Genomic DNA, 16,410 nt, shown 5'->3' with positions numbered 1-16,410 from the left:
CACGTCTGAGATCAGCTAACTCAGCTAGGAATCAACTTTGCAACTAGTCATTATGGCTCAGTCACAGCTTTTTTTTTACACTTAAGTTCTGGTAATATTTATATCTAATTTAACCATTGAAGAACTTGTCAGATCTTATAACTTTAAAAAATATATATTTTGCTGTTATTTAACAATTCTAATTTGTATAATCTTACTCCTAATGCTCATTTTGGTCTGGCTATGTGATAGTTGCCTGATTTAATAAGGTGTGCTTGGTTTACAAATGATAGGCATAAGACAATGTAAATTAAGGACTTCAGTGAATAGTGAATATAGGAGGGTTCACACCTGACTTTACTGTAGAATCCTGGCTAGCAATTAATGAAACAAAACACAACTTCTTGGTTTAAACAGAGGATTGTAAACAATTTTACAACACCAAGTTATAGTCCAACAATTTTATTTGAAATTCACAAGCTTTCGGAGGCTTCCTCCTTTCTCAGGTGAATGTTCACCTGAGGAAGGAGGAAGCCTCCGAAAGCTTGTGAATTTCAAATAAAATTGTTGGACTATAACTTGGTGTAAAATTGTTTACAATTGTCAACCCCAGTCCATCACCGGCATCTCCACATCATAAACAGAGGATAGCAGGGATCTGCCAAGGCACAGTTCACACCTCACAAGATTTTCTGTAAGGGTTTTTTTCCAACATAGCTCATCAAGGCTTTTGTATTTCAGAGCCACTTCTCATCCCATTCTATAACTAAATCTAGAACTTGTAAGTCCCCATTTCCTGCTTGGCACATTATGCTAATGGAAACACAATGCAGGACAAAGTCTAAAAACAGCATGAATAATGTTGTCATGGTAACCTGCTGTTAAAATCTCATTTTAGTTACATCTCATGTGATTGCCACACATCATCCCTTTAAGCTGATAGTTATGAACATATCGTTTGTACAATAATGCAAAGATTTTGGGTTGGCTATTGATGATAAAACCTGAAACACTGGGCTCGATTTTCGGACATCCGAGCTGGCGGGCTTGTGGCGGGGGGCCTCCAAAAATCGGGGATTCCCGGGGCGGGTCCGGAGCCCGGCTCCATCACGCCCACTTCCGGGTTCCCCAGTCACGCGCTTAGATGTGCCCGCATGCGGGACTCCTGCCGGCAATTAAAGCCGGAGGGATCCCACTTAAGGCAATTAATTAGATAGTTCAGGTCATTTGCAGACCTGATTGGGAGGATATTTTAGGAGGGGTGGGATTTTCAACTCAACTGAGTCTATTTCCCTTACTGGGGGAAACACTCCCAGTTCAAATGGACATGTTGCAGCCACCAGCCTGTGGCAGCTGCAAAGGTCCACTTGACAGGTGCGGGGGGAGACCCTCACTCATTGCACGAGACCATCTGTCACTTTGGACAAAGTTTGGCCTCCACCACCCTCCTCCTAACAATAAAATTCACCAACTTGGAACCTCAACCTCGGTGTCCAGACACATTTACCTACCTTGCGGACCCCCTCAAACGTACATCTTCCGGATGGGGGCTGCCGTAGCTGCAGTCATGACCTCCTCAGAGGACGAACAGCACCACCAGCCTCGCTGGCCACGCCATCCACCTCTGACACGTGGAGTTCCACAACACAGTGCTGTGACACATCCACCTGCACAGCAGGAAGGAGGGCAATGGCAGAGAGAGATGCGTTGCAGAAGGCACTACCCTCGCCACAGGGTCTACAGACCGAGGCTCAGCTTCCTGGACCTCTCTGAGCAGCAGTGCATACGGAGGCTCAAAGTCACTCGACATGTAGTCGTGGACATCTGCAGCCTCCTTCATGCCGAGCTGCTCTTGGCTGGCCTGAGCACCATCTTCTTCCCGGTCACTGTCAAAGTCACCACGGCCCTCAACAACTTTTCCTCCGCATCTTCCAGGATGCTACCGGGGACATCGCTGATGTCTCTCAGTCGTCTGCACAAAAGAGCCCTGCAAATACACCTACACCCACTCTGCAGTGACACAATCGGTGGCATCAGTTGTGGGTCTTCATAGTGATCCTCAGGAAAGGGCATTATTGCACAAACCAGACAAGATTCGCAAAGACGTGGCAGTAGTGGTGACAATATAATATGTAATGTGAGTTGATCAGAAATCAAATATAAGTAAAAACCATGACAAACCCTCAAACACCCTTGTGCATCCACTTCATGCCCACGACACGTTTGCCTTACGCTTCCTACTGCACATATGTGATGCATGCCCTGTGGCTGCAGCACAGGTAGTGGCAGGTTGAGTGAGGCTGACCGTGAAAGAGATGCATCAGAGGGTGAGTATGAGATGGAGCCATGAGATTGTATGAGGATTGGGTTGAGTGGTAGTGGTGGGATGAGTACTGGCGAGGTGAGTAAGTGCAGGTAAGATGAGGATGAGCTTTGGGTGTGAGGAGTGATGTGATAGAGTAGTGTTGGCAGTGCAGAAGGAGATGTGGGGTGGGGGCGGTGATGTGGCAGACGGAGTGTAGGGGAATGATTAAGTGTACTCACTTCGGCTGATCTACTTAGGTCATTGAAGTGCATCCTGCATTGTATGCAGTATGTTGGTGGTGCTGGTGACCTCCTCTGCCACCTCGAGCCAGGCCTCCGTGGTGGTAGAGGCAGGCCACTTCCTCCCGTCCGCCGGGGAGAAGATCTCTGTCCTCCCCCTCCTCCTCACCCCATCCAGTAGGACCTGGAGTGAGGCATCATTAAACCTGGGAGCAGCCTTCCCCCTGGGCTGCTCCATGCTGTAATTTTGGCTCCTTTCTGCAGCATCAGTCGGTGGAGGACTGCCCCTTTAAATAAGGCTCCTCCAGCTGACAGCCTATGATGCGGCTGCGCAGTCCGCCCGCTGCGCAGCTTTCCAGCGCGAAACCCGGAAGCCAAGGTAAGTGCCTTCAATTAGGCTGCGATCGCGTGCGGAGCACCCCGAATTCACTGGGCGCGTTACCCACGTGCCCAGTTGACCCCCCGCTGCCAACCCGGCCTCCCTCCTAAAATCGAGCCCATTAACTCTGCTTCATTCTCCACAGATGCTGCCTCACTTGCTGAGCTTTTCCAGCATTTTCTGTTTTTATTTCAGATTTCCAGCATCTGCAGTATTTTCTTTTGATAAAACATATGCAATATTTTTAAAACAGACAAAACCGATATTAGAAGGACAGGAAAATTTGCAGATGGGGAGAAGTTATCACGCCAACACACTGAGAGAAATCACTTGAGGACAGTTGTGGCATTCTCAAATCAAAATATATACGAGACTGCGTTTCTTATTCCTTCCCCCACAAGAGCAATATAAATGAAAAATGTAATGCTTTGTTCTCTGACTTCAACACATTCATCAAAGGCCACAATGCTATGTTTCCTTTGTGATTTTAAACAATCCCATTCCCTTACAAAATAGCATGCAGCATTCCAAACTTAAAAAGCTGTCACTACAAACAAGAAAAAAAATGAAACCATGACTCACTCACTCATTTATTCTTTTTTTTAACTTATCTAGCTATTTTCTTAGATGTTAAGCTAGCAAGGCTGGATGGAATGGAATTTAAGATGAAGGAAACATAAATCATCTGAAGTCAGTGAATATCTCTGAGTTCCAGCCTGAGTTAGCTGATATTACAGTTCTGTCCATCATTGTCCAGAAAGAACAATATAGCAGGACTCAAAATGCATGGGAAAGATATCTTTAGATAGCTAAAAGTTCCTCAGGAATATCACAATGCAGATATTTGTTTTGTAAGGCACTTTGAAGCAGTATTACAGATACTCTTCCTCAATAACATAGAGAAAAAGGAAGCGGGTGAGAGGTATCCAGGGGGCTATGGCCTTCCCCTAATAATAGGTTGTAACATTAAAATTCTTAGGCATCAGATTAAAAACTATTCAATGGATTAATCAGCCAATCAGCACCATAAGTCATATACTCTATCATTACACCATTAGGGATTGAACCTTTACAGCAAACTACTAGGGGCTCGATTTTAGGATCGTGTTTCCGGCGGGTTCCCAGCGGGGTGGCCCCGAAAATCCCGATCTCCGGTCACGTGACCGGATCGCGACAAAATCCCGGCCACTTCCGGGTACCGCGCTGACGTGCGGGGCTGCGCGCGCAAGCCCCGCTGGTGGGAATCCCGCAGGCAATTAAAGCCAGCGGGGTTCCACTTGAGAGCACTTCACTTGCTCGTTGTGGTCAGTTAATGAGCTGAAGCAGCTGTCAAAAGAGGAAGTGTGGGATTTTCGGTTCAAGGCAGTGAGTTTCCCACACTGGGGGAAACAGTCTCCCTCCAACCAGGCGTGTTGCAGCCAGCAGCCTGTGGCAGGTGCCAAGGTGCGCTCCACGGGGGAGAGCCCTCACCCACGCAGGAGGCCACCGCGTCACATAGGGCAACCCCTGCCCTCCACCACCCCCCGCCAAGCCAGAGGACAGACCGACACGAAACCGCAGCCCCAGTCCGAGGAACCACACACCTACCCTGCACAACCCCTCAGACCAACACCTGCCAGTTGGGTGGTGTGTGGAGACCCTCGGAGGACGAAGAGCATGACCAGCACCAGCAGCCTCGCAGTCCACGCCGTCCGCCGCAGAGACGTGGATCCCCCCAACACGGTGTTGTTGCACGCCCACCTGCACAGCAGGAGGGAGGGCTACCACAGAGAGAGACGCGTCGCAGAGGGCACTACCCTCGCCACAGGGTCCACAGACCGATGCGCAGCTCCCCGGACCTCTCCGAGCAGCAGTGCACAGGGAGGCGCAGATTCGCTCGACATGTAGTCGTGGAGATCTGCAGCCTCTTTCATGCCGAGCTGCTCCTGGCTGGCCCCAGCACCAACTGCTTACCTGTCGCTGGCAAAGTCACCACTGCCCTCCACACCTTCTCCTCCGCATCCTTCCAGGGTGCAGCCGGCTACACCGCCGATGTCTCTCAGTCGTCTGCGCGGACGAGCCCTGCAAATACACCTGCACCTACTCTGCAGTAACACGATGGGTGGCATCAGTGGTGGGTCCTCATATTGATACCCAGGAGCGGCCATTATTGGACACAACGGACAGGATTCGCGGAGACATGGCAGTGGTGGTGTCAATATAATGTGTGCTGTTTGTTGCTCTGAAATTCAATATGGGTAACACCCATGACAAACCCTCAGACACCCTTGTGCACCCCCTTCATGCTGACGAGACGTTTGCCTTACGCTGCCTACTGCACATATGTGATGCATGCCCTGTGGCTGCAGCACAGGTGGTGGCAGGTTGAGTGAGGCTGGCCGTGAGGGAGATGCACGAGAGGGTGAGTATGGGATGGAGCAATGAGATTGTATGAGGAGTGGGTTGCGTGTTAGTGGCAGGGTGAGTACTGGCGAGGTGAGTAGGTGGAGGTAAGATGAGGATGGGGTGTGAGTGGGTATGAAGGGTGATGTGACAGAATAGTGTTGGCGGTGCCGAAGGAGATGTGGGGTGGGGGCAGTGTTGTGGCAGACGGAGTGTAGGGGAAAGACTTCGTGTTCTCACTGCGGCTGACCTACTGTGGTCATTGCAGCGCCTCCTGCACTGTATGCAGGTGGGCGATATGTTGGTGGCGCAGGTGACCCCCTCTGCCACCTCGAGCCAGGCCTTCTTGGTGGCAGAGGCAGGCCGCTTCCTCCCGCCCGCCGGGGGGAAGATCTGTGTCCTCCCCCTCCTCCTCACCCCATCTGATGATACCTGGGGTGAGGCATCATTAAACTGGGAGCAGCCTTCCCCCTGGGCTGTTCCATGCTGCAATTTGTCCCATTGGTTGCAGCATCTGTCAGTGGAGGACTGCCCCTTTAACTAGAGAGCCTCCAGCTGACAGATCGTACTGCGCATGCGCAGCCCGACCGACGCGCAGGCCAGCGCCGTGGACCCCGGAGGAGCAGGTAATTGATTCCTATTAGTGGGTTGCCTGCTACGATCGCGTGGGCAACCCACTAATTTCGCCGAGCGTGTTGACCACGCTCCCGGAGGACCACCCGCTGGGAACCCGCAGGCCTGCTAAATTCGGGCCCTAGGTAATTAAAACTTTATGGAATGAACTTTTCAGTGGGCCATATTGATGCTGCTCAGTTTTCCAGTGTGTTCAATGGCCTCTGACTGATAAGCCATTTTGAACTGGGACCTGAATGGTTAGTCTGTGCAGGCAGACTATGTTAACTTTAATGAACTGGCATCAAAAGCCAGATCCCAATTTTGCATGCGGTGATAAGGACAAACCAAAGCAGTCCTGATCACTTTACCAGCCAGTACATTTTTATTCACACTTCTACCCTGGACAGGACTGGAATTAATTTTCTAACAGCAACATTTGATCAAGAATTAATTTATTGGCCCTGAATTTCCATAGAGTTCTGCCGATCTCCTGCTGAAGAATTCCCACAGAAATTCCAGGCAATTGCTTTATTTCTGATGCAAAAGTGCTGTCATATTATAGTCAGTGAGCAATGAGTTAGCATTTCAGGTAGTCTTGAATGATGGACACAATCACTTTTATATCGATAAGAAATTCAAGCAAAGTTCACTTTAGAGTAATTACGATCCTTGAAAGTAATCATTGGGAGAGAAAAAGTGCGAATGTTTTCGTTATTCATTTATGGGATAGATCCTAACTTGGCTACAGAGATAAACGGTAAAGCCTCAGAGAATATTTCAGGCAGCCTTTCTAAATCTATTATCTTGCATGATCACTTTAAATCTGTTGCTTAGTCCTACAACCTGATTAACAGAAATCCAATTTGCTGCATGGAATCCAGATCTACTGTGATAATTACAAAAATTACCATCTGTTTACCAAGCTTATTTTGATGACTGGGGACATCAATGTGAAAGCAAACTTCTTCTTGCAGCAAAGTTTTAATCCAACATGGATTTTAGGTTACTGGAGCTGGGAAATGAACAATTACTGAGAAAGGAGTATTCTGTGGTTTACTTATGATACTGCTTACATTACAATACTTTATTAACAGCACAAATATTTGAAGATGGAGAGATGCAAGTCTGGACTGAAGAGGAGTCTGGCTGTTCATGTACTTGTATATTACTGATCTGGGATTGTTTGGCAAGCCTTCTGGAGCCACTGAATGTTTCAGCTGGCTGTCTGCTTTTCACTCCTGACCAGGTACTCCTGGTTGAACAACTGCATTAGTCAGCTGCTGGGTCAGTACAATTTTGGGCTTCATTTGTGGCAAAGTATATAAACAGAAAGATTTCAACATAAATAATAAGGAAAATTAACCTTCATAAAACAACAACCTTTCACCACTCCTGCCTTTGGTTATGTACATTTGTTTGAATCATTCTCCTAAGGCAATATTACAAGACTGGGATGGGTAACAATTCACAGAATCATAGATTATTGCTTGGAATGTGCTTATCTCAGGCCTGCACACACATCGATTTAATTGCACTAATAAGCACATTCTCCTAGCCTGCAATCTAAAAGGAAACCATTGGAACAGGATAATAATCCCATATTCATCTTACCAGTTAAACCCAGCCTATCTGATGCAGAAGGTTTATACAGATGGATCACCATTTAAATTACTTGGTAAAAAAACAAATGGCAGCTCTGTCACTTTCAAAATAATAATGAAAGATTCAGATGTTTTCTCCTCATGGCCAAAATACTTACTGCGAGAGGTGATGTACTCTGGAACTTTTCCTGGGCTCAATGGTACAGCTTCTTCATAATAATCTTCAGGCGGGGGTGTTGTGGGGAGAGGGGGTGGTGTATCAGATATTCCCTGAATAAGAGAGAAAATTGTGTAACATATTAGAATTTCAGTACTCGCAGCGCATTGTTTTAAATTGGTACTCAAAGTGTTAATTTGCGAGTGCAATAAAAGGAGTGGCCATTTTTCCGTTCTTTTTCACAAGATCTTTCTCAGAATCAGTTTATTTTTCTCTGATTTACTTTTTCTTTCTCAATCCTTTTGTATTATGTTCCATTTTATCCCTTTTTATTCATTTTTCTTTCTTTCTGTTAGTTTCTTTTGCTCCCTCTTCCTTTCCCTTCACTCCCTCGGACTTTCCATTCTCATACAACCTTTAGGGTTTTAAAACACAAGCTTGGTGTCAGTTAATCATCACTTCCTGATTTACCTTGGCTACTCTTATAGTCTATTAAACCTTGGTGATGTCCTGCACTATGGGCCTTGGTTTGGAAATGACAACTCAAATGCCCGATTACTGTATTAGTGCCTGGAGTACAAAATTTAGATTGGATTGGTGCAATAAAAGAAAAAGACAAATCAAAGTACTGTTGAAAAATGATCGAGTTCAAAAAACACAGCCACAGGAGAACAGTCACTTGAACAGTTCTTTTATCCTTATAAAGTGTTTTCTAGTATTTATCAGTATTTAGTATGAATGAATGAACTTGCATTTATAAAGTGCCTTTCATGACCTCAGGACATCCCAAAGCATTTCACAGCCAATGAAGTACTTTTGAAGTGTAGTCACTGTTGTAATGTATGGAGATGCGACAACTAATTTGCCAACAGCAAGGTCCCACAAACAATGATGAGATAATGATCAATAATCTGTTTTAGCGATGATGGTTGAGGGATAAATATTGGCCAGGACACCGGGGAGAACTCCCCTGCTTTTCTTCGAATCATGGGATCTTTTAAATCCACCTGAGAGGGCAGATGGGACCTTGGTTTAAGGTCTCATCTGAAAGTATTTCAAGTCTTGGTCAAATCTAGTCAACACCAGCCAGCAATTAAATCACATGGTTGGTGTAATGAGTAACAGTTGAATCTATAGCTCAACTAAAATTCAATGTAATAAAAAAGGAATTTAACTTATTCAGTTGGCATAAAGTTGTGACCTTGCTTATAGGCCTTTATTTAGGGCTATTTTTAAGTTCTATGTTGCTTTTTGTGTTTTGTAAACAATTTTACAACACCAAGTTATAGTCCAGCAATTTTATTTTAAATTCACAAGCTTTCGGAGGCTTCCTCCTTCCTCAGGTGAATGTTCACATTTCCACAACATTCACCTGAGGAAGGAGGAAGCCTCCGAAAGCTTGTGAATTTAAAATAAAATTGCTGGACTATAACTTGGTGTTGTAAAATTGTTTACAATTGTCAACCCCAGTCCATCACCGGCATCTCCACATCATGGCTTTTTGTGTTGTAAGCTATTTTGGGACTGTGCTTTGTATGTTGGTACGTATGCAGAACTCAACTGTGGGAGGACTACCCAACGGTGGGGGCAAAACATATTGTAGGTTCTTCAATATATAACTATCTAGTGATAACTCAATTTTCTATTAGTTATATTGCCTAAAAGAAAATAACCCCAATCAATAGAAAATGGGTTAAACAATAATAACCACCATAACAAATCCCAGTTATAAACTAAACAAAAATTATTTGAATAAATAAAAAGATTTGTTACAATTAACCCATCAATGACTAGAGATATTTATTGATTAGATTTATCAGAAATAAAATCATCATATCCCTTTCTCACACTGATTATTTCTACAGAATAAATGAAGGACCCAGGCACTCAAGACTCACCGATTTGGAATGGGGAGTTTCTGGTAATGGCATCTCAATCTGGTTTCCATCCTTATACTCCTCCTGCATGTCTTTAAGGTCACATAGTTCACAATCTGCATTTACATAAACAAGATTCATAGTTCAGCTGTGGTGAAAATAGCTCAAAAGGGTCTATGTAGTGATTTTGCTTACTAATCAGTGTTATTTGCATTTTCTTTACAGAGCATGTGTTACAGGAGGCAGTGGGATAAGAGGTTCATTGCCACAAATTAAGTGTAACTAATGATTCCAAGCAATGGTATGGCTCAAAAATGGAAATAAATTTCATATCCTACTCCTTCCTATAGTGTGTTCCCTTCATAATACTCATTGTCTATTCATTGTTGGTGGCCAGCATTATTTTCTGTCGTAATTTATGACTTCCTTGCCCACATTTTCTTCTCTCTATGAGGTCCCATGTGCCACAGATATAGGATGTACTTCAGAATCACATACAGTTTGTCTCAACAGTCTGTTAACTAAAGGGGAATTTGAATTGATTAGTCTTCTGTTTTTTTTAAGAGGCCTAACTACAGCATTGCTCACAGCAAATTTAGTACCACTATCAGGAAATTCTTCTTCACGCAAAGAGTGGTCAATACATGGAATGGACTCCCAGATGCAGTAGTAGAGGTGGAAATCTCAGAATCATTTAAGAAATACTGTAATTGGAAACAGTAATGGGGAGCCAGAAGACTGTTTCTGGATAGATGAACTAAGATCATCTGAATGATCGTTCACATCCATAATGATCTTGTGAAGTGATGAAAACCAATCGAGGTCCTGACCCGAGGCAGTTTGTGTGCGTGCTTTGCGTGTAGTGTTATAGTGTCCAGAAATAATGAAGTTGAATGAAAAAGCAAACACAAATAGAACTTTTGAACTTTGCCAAATTTTGAATTTAAACAAGGAGGATAAAAACTCAGCTAGTCTCAGCCATTTCTGCTGACAGATGTTTATATGCTGTCATGTTTCTTTGTAGTTTGTAGTTCCATCTATAAAATAAATATTTTATTCATAAAAATAGCTGGAAGTATCGATCTATCCACACACACACACACACACACACACACATTGAAGCATGTCCATCACCTACGCACATAAAAATCCTGATTGCCTCAACTTTCCCAGGAAGCAAACATAAAACACTTATCTCTGAGGCCATCTAGATTGGCTCCTGGGAAATTTCAGGCAATCAAGATATGCTCAGAGATAGTGCATTAAGTAGTAGTGTTTTTTTAAATGAGTTCCTGAGGAACTTGAGCCCATTAAAAAATACCGCTTACAAATACTTTACTGCTAATAAAGTCTCCTTTCAGCAGCCGTATGCGCTCTTCTGAATGGCATATCTTGCAACTCATTATGGGCAGCATTGTGAGACATGCAAATAATAAAAATCTCATTATTAACAAAAACTAAAGAATAACAATACTTTCAATTGCCACATAGAATCCCTGATGCCAGATGTTGCCAATACAGCTGAGTGTATCCTGTGTACAGAGTCAACGCTACTGGTATCAGAGTAATCAGCAGTAACATAAGTTTGTTTGAAGTTCAGTTTGTGCACCCATACCATTCACCCCTGCTTTTCATGTCTGGTTCTGTGAATGTGAGGAAATCAGGGACAAAGAGCAGAGATCAGAGGCAAGAGTACGAAATGAAGTATTCCTGAAATTGATCTCTGTTGCAGAAACTTAAATTTCTTTGAACCATTAGAAAGAGAATTTTGACAGATAAACTTCTACCAACTGCGAGCTACCGTAATTTAAAAAATATTATTAATGGGGTTCTGGATTAAAGATTGAGAAAAGGACAAATGTTTGCTTCTAGCATGGATAATTTTACACTGCCATTTCTCTTCTTTTTAACATATCAAATGTCAATTTTAAGTGGTAGCTTTCCCGACCAGTGATATTGGGCTCGAATTTAGCAGGCCTGCGGGTTCCCAGCGGGTGGTCCTCCGGGAGCGTCGAAAACGTGGACGGCGAAATTAGTGGGTTGCCCACGCGATCGTAGCAGGCAACCCACTAATAGGAATCAATTACCTGCTCCTCCGGGGTCCACGGCGCTGGCCTGCGATTTGTTCGGGCTGCGCATGCGCAGAACGATCTGTCAGCTGGAGGCTCTCTAGTTAAAGGGGCAGTCCTCCACTGACAGATGCTGCAACCAATGGAACAAATTGCAGCATGGAACAGCCCAGGGGGAAGGCTGCTCCCAGTTTAATGATGCCTCACCCCAGGTATCATCAGATGGGGTGAGGAGGAGGGGGAGGACACAGATCTTCCCCCCGGCGGGCGGGAGGAAGCGGCCTGCCTCTGCCACCAAGAAGGCCTGGCTCGAGGTGGCAGAGGGGGTCACCTGCGCCACCAACATATGGCCCACCTGCATACAGTGCAGGAGGCGCTGCAATGACCGCAGTAGGTCAGCCGCAGTGAGAACATGAAGTCTTTCCCCTACACTCCGTCTGCCACCACCCCACATCTCCTTCGGCACCGCCAACACTATTCTGTCACATCACCCTTCATACCCACTCAAACCCCATCCTCATCTTACCTCCACCTACTCACCTCGCCAGTACTCACCCTGCCACTAACAGGCAACCCAATCCTCATACAATCTCATTGCTCCATCCCATACTCACCCTCCCGTGCATCTCCCTCACGGCCAGCCTCACTCAACCTGCCACCACCTGTGCTGCAGCCACAGGGCATGCATCACATATGTGCAGTAGGCAGCGTAAGGCAAACGTGTCGTCAGCATGAAGGGGGTGCACAAGGGTGTCTGAGGGTTTGTCATGGGTGTTACCTATATTGAATTTCAGAGCAACAAACAGCACACATTATATTGACACCACCACTGCCATGTCTCCGCGAATCCTGTCCGTTGTGTCCAATAATGGCCGCTCCTGGGTATCACTATGAGGACCCACCACTGATGCCACCCATCGTGTTACTGCAGAGTAGGTGCAGGTGTATTTGCAGGGCTCGTCCGCGCAGACGACTGAGAGACATCGGCGGTGTAGCCGGCTGCACCCTGGAAGGATACGGAGGAGAAGGTGTGGAGGGCAGTGGTGACTTTGACAGCGACATGTAAGCAGTTGGTGCTGGGGCCAGCCAGGAGCAGCTCGGCATGAAAGAGGCTGCAGATCTCCATGACTACATGTCGAGCGAATCTGCGCCTCCCTGTGCACTGCTGCTCGGAGAGGTCCGGGGAGCTGCGCCTCGGTCTGTGGACCCTGTGGCGAGGGTAGTGCCCTCTGCGATGCGTCTCTCTCTGCGGTAGCCCTCCCTCCTGCTGTGCAGGTGGGCGTGCACCAACACCGTGTTGGGGGGATCCACGTCTCTGCGGCGGACGGCGTGGACTGCGAGGCTGCTGGGGCTGGTCATGCTCTTCGTCCTCCGAGGGTGTCCACACACCACCCATCTGGCAGGTGTTGGTCTGAGGGGTTGTGCAGGGTAGGTGGGTGGTTCCTTGGACTGGGGCTGCGGTTTCGTGTTGGTCTGTCCTCTGGCTTGGCGGGGGGTGGTGGAGGGCAGGGGTTGCCCTATGTGACGCGGTGGCCTCCTGCGTGGGTGAGGGCTCTCCCCCGTGGAGCGCACCTTGGCACCTGCCACAGGCTGCTGGCTGCAACACGCCTGGTTGAGGAGGGACTGTTTCCCCCAGTGTGGGAAACTCACTGCCTTGAACCGAAAATCCCACATTTCCTCTTTTGACAGCTGCTTCAGCTCATTAACTGACCACAACGAGCAAGGTAAGTACTCTCAAGTGGAACCCCGCTGGCTTTAATTGCCTGCGGGATTCCCACCAGCGGGGCTTGCGCGCGCAGCCCCGCACGTCAGCGCGGTACCCGGAAGTGGCCGGGATTTCGTCGCGATCCGGTCACGTGACCGGATATCGGGATTTTCGGGGCCACCCCGCTGGGAACCCGCCGGAAACACGATCCCAAAATCGAGCCCATTGTTGCTACTGGAGTGATTCAAGCATGCTGCAGTAGCTGGGAAATGATACAAATTTCAATTTCTCTGGCGTCCTGCTGGACTCATGCAGTGTGACACTTCCCAACCAGACTCTTAGGCTGCTGTGCAGTGCTCCTGTACAAAATGTGTAACTGTTTAATTTCCAGAGTTGGTGTAAGGACAACGAGGTGGAATTTCTCAGGGTTAATACCTGGACTGCTCAACATGCTTAACCTACCCACATATATAATGGATGTTAAAGATCAATGATGTCCTGGCCTTTCATGAAGTCATTTATTAAAAGTAAATTGCTGGGATTTGAAGTTTTACAATCTAAATTCAGAAAATAGGTGTGCCGTGCTCCTTTCTCCCTGTGTGTAATTGGGGCAGAAGAGATTGATTGAAGTGATGCCAAGAAGGTTAGCTTGTATTAGAGACAATCTGGTTATGCCTGTCATTGTCCAGGGAGCCATATTTACGGACCTAGATTTTTGGCAGTTTCCTTCCAGTGTGTTTTGAACAGCTTCAAATAACTCCATAAGATAAACGCACTCAGATAGCAACCTTCTTTAACAAGCAGCCCCATGAGATCTGAATCACTAACCTCCATGAGCTGGTCCTCTGGCCAGCAAGTTCATGCTCCTCCAATGCTACCTCCACTTGGTTTTCCTAACTTGCACTCAGTGCTTCACCCAATGATCCTACTAAAAACTCACTACCTAAATCCTAATTGCAGGATGCTCCTCCTGTGGATTTTTGCTCCCTTCTGTTATGACTGCATTATAATGTAAGCAAGGAAGTAGCGTTAAGATGTTGGAAGTGTGAGGAGCGCATAAAGTGATGCCCTAGTGCCCATATTGGAGGCTTTGTGGACGTGAGTACATGAACAAGCTCCATGCAGCTAGGTTTTGTTGGAAGGATTTTTTGTGTGAATTCTTTTTAAAATATCAGTGTATAAATTACAGATGGAATTTTAGAGAAATCATAGAAATAACAGCACAGAAGGATGTCATTCAGCCCATCTCGCCTGTGACGGTGATAGCATTTCAACTGGAATTATCTCACCTAATCCCATTTCCCTGCCCTTTCCCCATATCCTTTTAGTTCTTCCTTTTCAAACACTTATCCAATTCCCTTTTAAATTATGTTAAAACCCTCTGCCTTTTCATGTTCTAAAAAACCTTTGATGAAAAATGTTCTTCTAATTTCTATGTCATCGATTGGAAACAATCTTTTATTATTTTCCCTCTCCAACTTTTCATGATTTTGAAAACCTCTGTTAGATTCATCTTAACCTTCTCTTCCAGTGAAAAAAGCCCCAAATTTTTAGCCTTTCTTCATAAATATAACCTCTCACCCTAGTAACATTCTAGTGAATCTCCACTGTACCTTTTCCATGGTTCTAATATCCTTGCAATAATTTGCACCCTCCTCCAATATAAGCATGCATGGTAACCATTTGAAGGGCTGAAAGGTAACCTGAGTACTTATATGAGAAGCTGTCAATCTGGAACAGGGAGCCAAGAAACATTTTATAGTGTGCATACTTCGCCTATTTGCTTGGCATATGGTAGTGGTAGCTTTATCTTGATTGATTTCTTCCAGTTTGAAAACTTCTTTTAAATTTGGTGCCAGGTCTTCTAAGTAGCTGATACAACAAATACCTAGACTACATCTGCTGTCAGGCATTCTGGACTACTCTCTCATGGTGAGGGTACCCTTGAGTGCTGAACAAGGCAACCTTCCTTTTTCCTACTCCTTAGAGCAGTAGCTCCGCAGCTACATTCATGAACCTGAGTGTACTCGCTTCGTACTGTGCATTATAATCAAAAAAAATTGTATTGACGTTTTTTTCTTGGTGGCAAATACTCCTTTCCCTTTAAAGGCTGTTGCAGCACTTAAATAGCTGCAGTAGCGCCAGGTATTCTGTTCTCCAATCTGCAACCACCTATCAACTGGCAGATTGAACACTGAGAACTCACTTTGAGTGAATAATTAGCCCCAACAGAGGACGTTAGAGCGACAAGTGCAAAGACCACTGCTTGCCATTCCCATTCCTGAAATGCATAAGTCAAAAACTCTCTCCCTCAATCTCCCTAGCTCAATAGACAGCTAACTACAGATGAGAGTGCCTTAGGTGATAAAGCTTGAGGTAATGCAGTGACTTGCAATAGTGAACACTAAATTCAGTTACAGCCTGTCAATGACTTACAGCGAGAGATTTTGTAGCTTGGGCTGTATTAAAATTTTAATCTATACTTACAATCTGTTGAGGAGTTTTAAAAAATCATTGCAGAATATTAATTCAAAACAAGCCCATTTTTATCAGTTTCATTAACATCCGCCTTAGTCTACAATGAATAACCTCCATTGTTTGGTAAAAAACAAGTGTTCTCATTAATCAATGGTCAGCCCAATTTGAAAACTTGTACTTCAGTTACTTTGCTTTCTTACAGGAGTCTGCAATTATCAATCGATTCCTTATCTCAAGACAAGAGCTGTGCTGTGATTGTTTTCACAGTCCTTATGCCTTTCAATCAATGCCTCTGGCAATATTGGATTTGACTCCCTGAAATTCTGGTTGTGAATGGAATTTGTTCATATATGATATTATCATTCTCTCCAGTCCCCAGTTGAAATATTCTTAATGGAACACAAATGGAAAATATAAACTTTCAGTTTGAAATAATAGCATATAAGCACTATATCAAATAAACTTGTAATGCAAAGTATGATACTTAAGGTTCTCATTATTGTCTCCAGGGCGTCATGCTTGATGCACAGCAGCACAGGCAAAACATGTCAATAATAATGCACATTATTTATCAATGAAACCCTTGGTCATTCAACACCAAAAAGATAATTGTCTGACATTTAT

At 45.2% G+C, this 16,410-nt stretch overlaps 1 protein-coding gene across 2 annotated transcripts in view; it reads right to left on the bottom strand.

Annotated features, from left to right (window-relative positions):
- afap1l1a (actin filament associated protein 1-like 1a) overlaps positions 1-16,410 on the bottom strand; it is a 168,638-nt gene that overhangs the window by 65,841 nt on the left and 86,387 nt on the right. For both annotated transcript variants that reach the window (XM_067996421.1, XM_067996420.1), the window contains exons 4-5: positions 9,556-9,650; positions 7,659-7,770 (exon numbers count right to left, since the gene is read on the bottom strand). In XM_067996421.1, the coding sequence (XP_067852522.1) occupies positions 7,659-7,770; positions 9,556-9,650 (207 nt within the window). The remainder of the gene's footprint in view (positions 1-7,658; positions 7,771-9,555; positions 9,651-16,410) is intronic.

This window comes from Heptranchias perlo, chromosome 14 (genome assembly GCF_035084215.1).
Source record: "Heptranchias perlo isolate sHepPer1 chromosome 14, sHepPer1.hap1, whole genome shotgun sequence".
Taxonomy (NCBI): domain Eukaryota; kingdom Metazoa; phylum Chordata; class Chondrichthyes; order Hexanchiformes; family Hexanchidae; genus Heptranchias; species Heptranchias perlo.
Note: the sequence above shows the minus strand (reverse complement) of the source record. Positions and strands in the feature narration are given on the sequence as shown.